This window comes from Labrus bergylta, chromosome 11 (genome assembly GCF_963930695.1).
Source record: "Labrus bergylta chromosome 11, fLabBer1.1, whole genome shotgun sequence".
Taxonomy (NCBI): domain Eukaryota; kingdom Metazoa; phylum Chordata; class Actinopteri; order Labriformes; family Labridae; genus Labrus; species Labrus bergylta.
The window spans coordinates 29190750-29201576 of NC_089205.1; the positions used below are offsets into that span (position 1 = coordinate 29190750).

General features: G+C 42.7%; 1 protein-coding gene across 1 annotated transcript in view; it reads left to right on the top strand.

Moving 5' to 3' along the window:
- The window catches only part of plekhg2 (pleckstrin homology domain containing, family G (with RhoGef domain) member 2), a 60582-nt gene extending 54844 nt beyond the window's left edge, over nt 1–5738 (top strand). The window contains exons 11-14 of the mRNA XM_065960547.1: nt 20–58; nt 1431–3026; nt 5278–5409; nt 5602–5738. Coding sequence (XP_065816619.1) covers nt 20–58; nt 1431–1474 — 83 coding nt within the window. The 3' untranslated portion in view covers nt 1475–3026; nt 5278–5409; nt 5602–5738. The remainder of the gene's footprint in view (nt 1–19; nt 59–1430; nt 3027–5277; nt 5410–5601) is intronic.
- The last annotated feature ends 5089 nt before the right edge of the window (nt 5739–10827 follow it).

Here is a 10827-nt window from a genome sequence, read left to right on the forward strand (position 1 = left end):
GTCTTTTTTTTTTTTACAGCTCCGGCTAAAGATATCGAAGCAGTGTTTCATCCCAAGGGTGAGTTAAAAATCTTAGAGAGTAAACTCATAAAATGACTTGACTACTTGAGCAGAAAGTGACAGCAGCTGTATGGTTACGTTTTTATTTCTTTAGCATTAAAATAGTAGTAGTTAAAGGAAGAATCTGCAATAAATAAATCATAAAGTCTGTCCTGTGTAAATGTGTCTCTGAGTCCTGACTGTCTACAATGAGGGAGAAGCTCGAGTCCCGCTGGCTGTGTTGTTGTCAGAGCCGTGTTTACATGGACGGGACGGCCGGCTCCTCCCCTTGTGTATAAAAGCTGTTTTAGTCAAGAACTAGAGAGAAGAAGAAGAACATACTCACTGATTATTTGGATGTTAGTAAGAGTTTTTAGATCACGCTCATTCTGTGTCAGTTTACATGCAATGTGAAGCTACCAGCTAACGTTAGCATGCTAACACAACAATGCAGGACACAGGTGATGGAAACTCAAGCAAAGGACGATTTTGTCTGGTGCTTTCTCTAAACTCCGTCATGCAAACGTGAGTGTAGAGGGGTTGGAGGTGTGTCTCTTGAGGAGAGTGGAGGCTTCAGCGTGGAGGAGGCGTGGCCAAACAGCAATATGTTTTGGTTTCATGCTGGTGCTCAAGGGCGACAGCTACTGGATCGAAAAGACGCACATTCTCTTCAACAGCAAGAAATGTGTCCACAATGTGCTCAAAATATGAAAACCATTATGAATCTTTTTATATGATATATTTCGAGATGAATATGAATATGTCCATCCTTGTTGTACATGTCATTCTATTTAAAGCGACGTTATGGAGGAATTTCATTCAGCGCCTCCTGAAGGTCTCTGAGAGTAACTGCACGGCTGTTAAACGTAGTGTATTGACTTAGCCAGCTTGGCGTCAGGCTCTCAGCCTTCTGATTGGGTAGCTGATTTATTCGATACTTTGAAGAGTTATTTAACCTCAATATAAATAAAACAAGGAAACAAATGAGATGGTGAGAACATCCAGAGGTAGTAAGCCAAAGGAAGTTGTAAAGACAAATTGCTGCTTGTTGAATGATGTAGAGTTATTACATTAAATTTGCAGATCATGTGATAAAACCGTATTGCCTTGAAGCTCTGTAGGTGATGTCTTACTCTCTTGATTTACAACGGTTTACCGGTAGTGTGAACACAGGGTTTGATTTTGGCCCAGCGCTGCAGAGCTAACTGTCAATTTAATGCCTCGGTGTTCATGTTAAAACAAGAGATCAGAGTCAGAGGGATTTATTGTGTTGTCTGAGGTGTGCCAAGTCGAACATTATAATGTGAGTGACATAATCGTGTCTCTCTGTAACACTCTTCTTCTTCTTTTCTTCTCCGACTGTTTTCCTCTGCCGCCCGGGGATCCTGCAGCTCTGAAGGTAAGACGGAGATTCAGTACCTTCATGCGTCACTGACTGTGAAAACCAACTACACACCTCAAACCCACAACATATTTTAAAAGCAATGATTTTAATATGTAGCAATCTCACACAACTCAAGCGAGGTTGTCTTCCTCTGCCTAAATCTGTTCATGCCTTTGTGGATGCAGCCAAAGAATACAAATTGAGGAAGATTATTTAATACAAGGCTTCTGCTGTTGTCGTAGTATGATTTTCTAGAAAGAAAGTAAATATAAACCCCATGAAATGTACACACATTAGGTGCTGGATTACAGCTGCAGGCGCCCATCTGAAAGTCTCTGCACATGCGTGAGAGAGAAATAACTCTCCATGCCAGCAGGGGGCAGTAGTCTGTTGTTCTGATACGAGAAGACCGTTTTCACACCGCTGTCGCTCACCACTCGTATTATAGGTCGTCTACTAATGGAGAATAATGTCTGATAAAAAGTAGAAAATGGCGCTGGCGTTGTCAGTTCTTGGTCTTTTAGTGGAAAAAAGAAAAGAAGAAGAGGAGGAGACAAATAAGGAGAAACCACACTAATGGGTGAAAGCATGGATACTACAGAGACATGCTCAAGGGGCTTTACTGAACCTGAGAGGAGAGCTGGAGAGAAATGAAACAACAGAACAGCCAATCAGAGAGATTCCTCTCACACAGACCACCGACGCAGATTCAACATGTCGAATCGGGCAAAAAATGTCCGACTGGTAGCGATGGACACACCGCAAAAACTAAAGCGACGACCGCCCACGACGATATAAATAGGACCGACAGCCGACGATGTCCTCGGTGTGTCAGGATCTTTAGAGAGCATGTTTTGATCGGGCAAATTTCCCCCCATCGGTTACGATGCAGACATTACAGCCTGTTTTGTAGCTGACGGCTGAAGCAGGCTATTGGAGCAAATTCAAAACCTTTTTTGCTCATATGAATGAACTTGATGTCATAGTAACAGTTTGGGTCCGTGCCTTTGGGTTGACAGTGTTTTGGAGAGCGCTGGAGACGGAGAAGTTAGCCAAAAGTGCACAACCACACATGTCTGGGGGTTCCACAATGCCCGACTATGATTACAACCTCCAACAAAACACGACATATTTTATCACACATGAACAAAATAGCGTCCACAGGAACATTCACTACAGCTCGGCTACAGCCATCTGTCCATGGCATTAGCGCCGCTCACAACATAACTTCATGGATAAAAACAAAGGCGCTCCCCTAGTAACAGTCTTAAAGGTACATTCCACAATTTCAACTTGTACATGATCAAGCAATCGCTGACCTCTTCAATGAGTTTCGTTCAGGTCAGTGATACAGCATGAGAGACAGTCCTTAAGGAAAATAAATGATGACACACACGTCAGTCAGTGATTTTGAAAAGTGCCCGTGTTTCGTTTGGTGGTGTGTTTTTTGCAGCAGGCAGGAAGCGAGGGCGAGCTGTGTCCGACAGAGAGTCTGGGCTCGGCAGGCAGCAGCAGCACGCTTGCGTCCTCCGTGATCGAGGTGGAAGCTGAGAGGGCCGAAGCGGGACTGATTAACAAACAGCGTCCAAACCCAGAGGACGAGGTATTTAAGTGTGACACGTTAGGGACTCAGCCTAATGCTAACACGATGTCAGACCTCTCAGAATATATTTGATTACATGAGATTGGAACAGTAAAACAGGATGTGTCTTGGCATATCATTTTATTCAGTCGAATCATATTTATTTGTTTGACTAAACCAGATGGGATTTAATACAATTGGATTAGAAAGTCCTTCTGGGATCAGCATCAAAAAAGATTGATGTCCAAGAATGCATTTAAATTCATTATTACAATCTGACTGGGGAACAAAAAAGATCCCAAAAGTGATGAAAAATTGTTTAGATTAAAAAGTAAATGAGAAAATGGATACCCATATGTTTAGAAATGTTACATTCAAAGACCAAACACTTCAAACACATGACATCCCTCTGAGGTCAGTCCTGCACATGCATGGCCCCTCTGCTAAGTCAGCGATAATAAATATGCTATGTACAGTTACACTTTTAGAAGAAGGTGGTGCCTGTAGTGATGAAGTAATTCAAAATGGTTGCATTTAGATTAGGTAATGGCAGCAAAATGTTTTGGTTAGGAGTGGGAAAGATCCTGCTTCAAGTTAAAATAAGCCTTTATGTCTGTACAGTAACTAATGACTAACTATCTAAGTAACTAACATGGTCAGTGTTTTGAAAGAAATCAACGCTGACCAATGGTTTTCATGTGGAAATGGAGCGCCGGTCTTTGAGAAAAGAAAGTCATGTTTATTTGACAAATCCATCTGTCCAAATTGCATAGCTGATTTTCTCTTCCTGAATACTGGTAACCTAACCTCAACATCAGATCCACAGACTGAGTCGCCCATTGGTTTCTGAGTTCGTAGTTTTGAAGCCAAACGGTGGTTGTTGCCGTATTGGAGATGCAGTCTTAGTCATTCTAACGACAGGCAAACAGGTAGTCCTGAGGCGGGCCTTAGGGCTCTTGACAAACGCCCCCTCTTGCTGCCACATCAGTGACACTTTTAATTATACTTCTTAAAATCAAAATGGACCAGACTGTAAACATTTGGACAAAGTTATGGAGCTATTATTGTGGCAAAACTATTTGAATATGTGTACACAGATCCACAAATGTGTAAACTAATCTGCAAATATGTAGACCAATTTCATTTTGGAGCTCAAGGGGCGACATCTACTGGAGCAAAAAGTCACACATTCTCTTCAACAGCAAGGAATGTGTCTACAATGAGGGAGAAGCTCGAGTCCCGCTGGCTGTGTTGTTGTCAGAGCCGTGTTTACATGGACGGGACGGCCGGCTCCTCCCCTTGTGTATAAAAGCTGTTTTAGTCAAGAACTAGAGAGAAGAAGAACATACTCACTGATTATTTGGATGTTAGTAAGAGTTTTTAGATCACGCTCATTCTGTGTCAGTTTACAGGCAATGTGAAGCTACGAGCTAACGTTAGCATGCCAACACAACAATGCAGGACACAGGTGATGGAAACTCAAGCAAAGGACGATTTTGTCTGGTGCTTTCTCCAAACTCTGTCATGCAAACTTGAGTGTAGAGGGGTTGGAGGTGTGTCTCTTGAGGAGAGCGGAGGCTTCAGCATGGAGGAGGCGTGGCCAAACAGCAATATGTTTTGGTTTCATGCTGGTGCTCAAGGGCGACACCTACTGGATCGAAAAGACGCACATTCTCTTCAACAGCAAGAAATGTGTCCACAATGTGCTCAAAATATGAAAACCATTATGAATCTTTTTATATGATATATTTCGAGATGAATATGAATATGTCCATCCTTGTTGTACATGTCATTCTACTGTCAATTTAATGCCTCGGTGTTCATGTTAAAACAAGAGATCAGAGTCAGAGGGATTTATTGTGTTTTCTGAGATGTTTACATATTTATTAATGGCAGTGAGTTTTTTCAGCTGAAAATACACACAAATGATTGCTTACAACTGAGGCGGGCCTCTCCATTGGCTGTCATTTTACACGTGACTTTTGCAACACTCCTGCCGTGCAAGATCCACAAATGCGTACAAATATCTTCAAATGTTTAATAGCTCCATATAAAGTGGGCATTTTAATTTCCTTGGACTTTGAGCTTCTAGTGGACATTCAAGGAACTGCATTTTTTTTGCACTTCCACTTTGACTCAATCTTTCAAACATTAAGCTAAGGATGCCTACAGCACATATTTTAAGACTGTCTAAGGTGCTGGATTTGATAAGTTTAGAGGGAAATTAAACCTGTATAAATGTATTCTTTTTTCATTCTTTTTTTTAAATGAGGAGGAAGAGGAAGAAGAGGACTTGATCCCCTTCAGCCCTCCTCCCACGCTTTCCATCACCGAAGAGATCCTGGAGTTCATCAACCAGAGCCGAGCCAGAGAAGGACTCACTGCCTTTCACACCAACACAACGGTTAGAATAACTGAACTCGATCATAGAAACAAAAATCTATCTTTAATCTGCATTTATGTTGTGCCATAGCTAAGTGTAATCTTCTCAATAATTTTTGCTTATGAGCCAGCACAGAGGCCAATTGTTGTTTAGGTATCTTGGTCAGATCAGCAGGCATCCAGTTTTAAAACATTGCACTTTCTTTTCCTCCAGGAGCTGGATCTACCCAAAGACAGTCAGCCCTCATCTAACCAGACAAACTTCACCTGCCCACTTCCCCCTGTTGCCTTCCCTTCCAGCCCTGATCAAAGAGCAACAACTGAACAAGAGCAGGACAGAGCAGACATGGAGAAGGACATCCCCCTTCAAAGTCAGACTGGTCGCTCTGGAGAGGAACATGAACTTGACATTGAGAAAACTATTGATGAAGTCGTAGAAGCTTCAGAAGAAACAAGTCCAGTTGAGAAAGGATTGGAGGGAGATGGAGAGACACGAGGAGAAGTTGCAGAAAAGGCCAAAGAAGAGGTGATAACAAGGGATGAAAGTGAGGAAGAGTGCACCATCATTGCCCCAATACAAGATCTTCATGCCTCAATCTTGACAGAAGAACCACCTCCGTTACCAAAGGAAGAGGAAAACAATGATGCTACCTCTTCCTCCCAAAATCCTGATGTCCTTCATCACCCTCTCCAGAGGCGCAATCCACCCACAAGAGGCTCCCACCTCACAAAACGAGACAAAAAGATCATAGAAAAGATTAGGAGTTACTATGAGGCAGCAGCTGAGGCCGAGGAGGATTTGGAAGAAGAGGAAGACGAACAGGGAGAAGGAGTTGATTCAAGAAGGAGAAACAGTTTCTCACAAATTCCATCTGGGTTGGTGAAGGAGTCAGTGTCACGGTTTGATGTGACTGAACACCAGGGGGAGCCAGAAGCTGGACCATCGATTGCTTTAGAAACAATTGAAGTTATCAATGTAGAGAGTGATCGAGAGACAGAGCCCTGTTCCCCCATTGGTCCCATGTCCCCCGCTTCTGCACTAGTGGCTGATACAGACAATGATGAACAGCCAACTAACTCAATCAGCAGCCAGGATTTTAATGCAGAAGGCCCAATCCAGTCTGCAACGCTCTCTGTCATGCAGGACAGGGAGGCCCCAGACCAAGTGTGTTTGAATCAGCAGTCAAACCCCAAAAGGCATGATAGAGAAGCGGCTGAGAAACAAGATAAAAATGAAAAGTCCTGCAAAGTAACTTTGGAGGAAGCACCTGAGGAGAGGCACGAGGAGTGGGAGACATGTGTTGAAGCCACTGGGGAGCAAGGTGGAAATTCACTGCAAGGAGTGGGACCATCTATTAACAAACAGTACAGGTCCAGAGATGAAACAACCAAAACAAGTGCTGGACACCAATCTGTAATGAATGGGCATGAACCTAAGCAAGCAGGTCAAATAGAAGCAAATGGAGGCCATAACGATCCCTCAAAACCCCTGACCAAAACTCAGTCATCTTGGACTAGAACCAAACAAGAAGAACTTACCAAGAATTGTGGGAATCTTGAGGGTATTCCCAGTCAGATAAAAGTGGGTCGGTGGTCACGCCACTCCAGGATTGTCACAGCAAACAGAGCCTTGTTTGAGGGCAGGGCATCTGACATAGCAGGTATTGGGTTATTCGAGGCCAGCCCTGTCGTTGATCATGTGCTGATGGAGAACTCAGAGCGAATTCTAAGCAAAGTCCAAACCCTGGCCAAGATGTACAGTGTCAAAGCCAACACCATGAAGGTCCCACTGCATCAGAAACGGGCCATTGCAGTACGGAATCATTTATCAGTCTCAAGTAGACTGTCTGGACTTTCGTCTCAAACTAAAACTAAATGCCAGACTCAGGATGTATCTCAAACCCAAGTACAGAACCCCACAGGGTACTGGCAGCAAGCAAAATACCAAATGGAAATCAGAGAAATGGATACCCACACAGACATGAAATATAGGACCCAAAGTCACTCAGAAGCCAAAGCTCAAAGCAAAAGCATAACGCAACCTATTTACACAAAAAGCCAGAGTCAGGCACTGACACATTGCCAAAACCAGAGCACGACTTACAGCAGGTGCCAGAAACCAACCATTAACCAGGCGGACCAAGTGATTCAAGAGAAGAAGATGATAAAGAGAGCACAGAGTCTGACCACTGGTAGGTTGCCTTTTCAAAAGCTTCTTTTAAGACCCTGTTTACACCTGGTATCAACATGTGGTGTCGTTGAACTCATCACAAGTGGAAAGCCCTTGAGTAGGGGCGTTTACACTTTGCATCAACAATGTGACCACCTGTACATCATTTACATCTGAAAGGAACATATTTGTCATCATGCTCACTAAGTGAGAGGCAGCATTGTTCTCAAAGCTCTTAACAGTGCTTCAGCAGATTATGCCACTGAAGGGGGTTTTCCTTAATTTGGCCCGGGACGCATAAGCGTTCCAGGACTCATTGGGGTGTGTTCACATCTTGCTTTAAGGCTATCCCCTCACCCAGGGGGGATGTTAATGCAAAGTGTGGGCAGGGCCTGTGATACAGTGATCTGGGCCTCAAGGTTAATTTTTCACTCTTATGATAATCACTGAGCTATTTCTTTTTTTGTTTTTCTCTAGATTCCCAGGAGAAAGGGGTGGCCCCCTGTGAGCCTCTGCTTTTTGGTCATGTGTTTGTCAAAGAGCAGTTGACCCCAACCCTTCCTCAACAGACAAGTGGAATAATCCTATCCAGGCCAAGGGACTTCATCTCTGCCTTGACCAAGGAAAGAGACTCCATTGTGGGCTGTATGTCAGATGACATTTGCCAGTATTCCACCACTCCTGGGGAAAATGCATCTACCCTACTAAGGGATCAGTCATCTATTCAGACCCAGAATAACAGCTACAACTCAGGAAGCTGTTCAGCTGAAAGATCATCTACAGCATCCAGATACCCCCACAAAACCCAACCTGAAGATCAGAGCTTCAGTTTGTGCTGCTCCGCCAATAATAGCCCCTTGAAGACCCCGGATTGTAGAGCCACCAACTGTTCAACTTCTTCCACAGGGAGAGGCGAAGTCCTGAAACCAAATGGGGAGATTGAACGGACAGACAAAAGAGAGGGGTGAGTGCATAATATTTACAGAGATGGGTGGGACATGACAAAGGAGCCATATTATCAGGGGAAAAAAATAGTGCCTTGTAAAGCTCAAGTTTAATTGCTGAGCTGTATTTGGTATAGTAGATGATTTTGTGCAAAATTTATGAGATTTGTGTTGTAGGGTTTTCTATTTTCAGTTCTTGTGAAATTAAAGGAACAGTATCATAAAACATACAGTTGACATCTATTATTATCCTGTGTTTATAATATTGCTCATGTTATTCTTAAGTAGTAGTTCTAACCATTGTCTTCAGTCAGGGCTTGTGCTTTTAAAACACTCTTTGATTCTCCTTATCTTCGTAGGTTGGAGCTGAATGATGGATGGCCTATTAACTCGATCATAGATGGCTCAGCATCTGTAAACATCATTTGCAATCCTGTGCAGTCTGGGCCAAGTCTTTCTGATCACTACATATCACAGTTGGGTTTTTCCAAAGAAGAACAGAAGCAGGACAAAAACAAGTCTAATATGCCAGCAGATGTACTGGAATACAAATTTTCCATGGAACATAGTGATGACAAAGACATATTAAACAAAAGTGTGCAGAGTTTTCATACAGGGCCTGAATACTTGGTTTGCCCAAGAACTGAGGATGAGGAAGAGTACCCAGGACAACTGGTGGCAGTGGTGGCCTCTACACAGAACCAGGTTCTAACAGACCATGGTGTTGTCTGTGGGAAGGCTCGGACGGAAACAGTAAACCTATTGGAGGATTGTGCCACAACCCTGGGGCCTTCTGGAGGGCCAAAGAAAGATCAGAACCTAACTACACAAACAGAATTAAATGAGAAAATTTGTTATTTGAATGATTATTCATCACAAACCAGGATGACTCCACAAGGTTCAACAATAACCTTTACAGAGCAGCCACATCATCACATATACTCTGGAGAACTTGCTGTTCCACCCCCTCTGTGTCAGCCATTGCACAAGACTTCTGAACCTTCACACATATTCAGCCATACATTGAGAGAAACTGCAGAGGACCACACAGCAAAAGGAAGGGAGGCACCCAATCTGTGGTCTTTGACTCACAATCCAGTATCACCACCTCCATGTGTGCAGTCCTTTGATTCCCTTCCGACATTCACCAGCCAAAGGCCACCAGCCCAGTCCACTACATTGGGTGATCAGGCTGTGTCTATAACCAGGAATGTCAAAAACCCATCTCCATATGAACATAGGTATGTTTGTGTCATATAGCAAATAACTTTTGATAAAGAACAAGTACAGAATATTGTGCCCCTTTTAACAGGCTGGGGTTTGATTTGTTTTGTTTTAAAACCAACCAAAACACTTATTACAATACACTTATTTTGTAGCATTACTTATTTATAGCATTTATTTATTTATATTTATAGCATCCCATTAATCCAGCCATCCAGATATACCTAATAATTCACTTTTTTTAGTCTACATCTGTAAATTTTGTAATTACTGTACATAGCACAGACTCTTGCACTTTCTGCTTATTTGCACTTCTGGTGAGATGCCAAACCTCATTTCGTTACTCTATACTTGTATATGTGTAATGACAATAAAGTTGAATCTCATCTTATCTCATCTCAAAAGCTAAAGCCAAGCTTAATGTTCTATAAAGCAAGTCTTCTTAACTGCTGGCACGTTGCTCAATCTGAAAGTTAATGATTATGAATGCCTTCTAGGCTTGTCTCGGGTATGACAGCCACAGCAAATCTTATTTGTTTTAGGTGTGTGGGCTAAAACCAAGTTCAAGGTTTTGTGATGTTGAGGGGAAATTAGAAAACAACAGTAGTTAGTTTTCCTTTGTTCTATAGTCCTTTAAATGTGGATCCAAATTAACCCTTTTTAATTGCTTGGTTGTCGATGTACATTTTAGTGGAAATATTTGTATTGGATCAGTATTTTCATTAAAAACACAAACTGCAACTAAATATTGCCTGTGCTGTAAGGCCTTTTTGAAATATAAAAAGAAACAAATCTATTATTGAGATAATTGCAAACAAAATGTAAAAAAAAAGACCCTTGAAAAGTATGTTCTTTTTAATATTTGCTTATCTTTCAGTTTCAGGGAACCGGACCAACAGAGCTCAAGAAACCCCTGCTGCCTGCCCACTTCCAGTGTCCCCTCAGACAGCCACTCATCTTTCAGACCGTCCTTGGAAATCTCCAGCCAGGAGGAGAGACCATACTCAGGCATTTCCACTCATGGACAGGACCAAAATCCCACTACAACACCCTCAGCCTTTCTACCCAGACATCACTCCCCTTCCCCTGTTAAAGCTCTTCC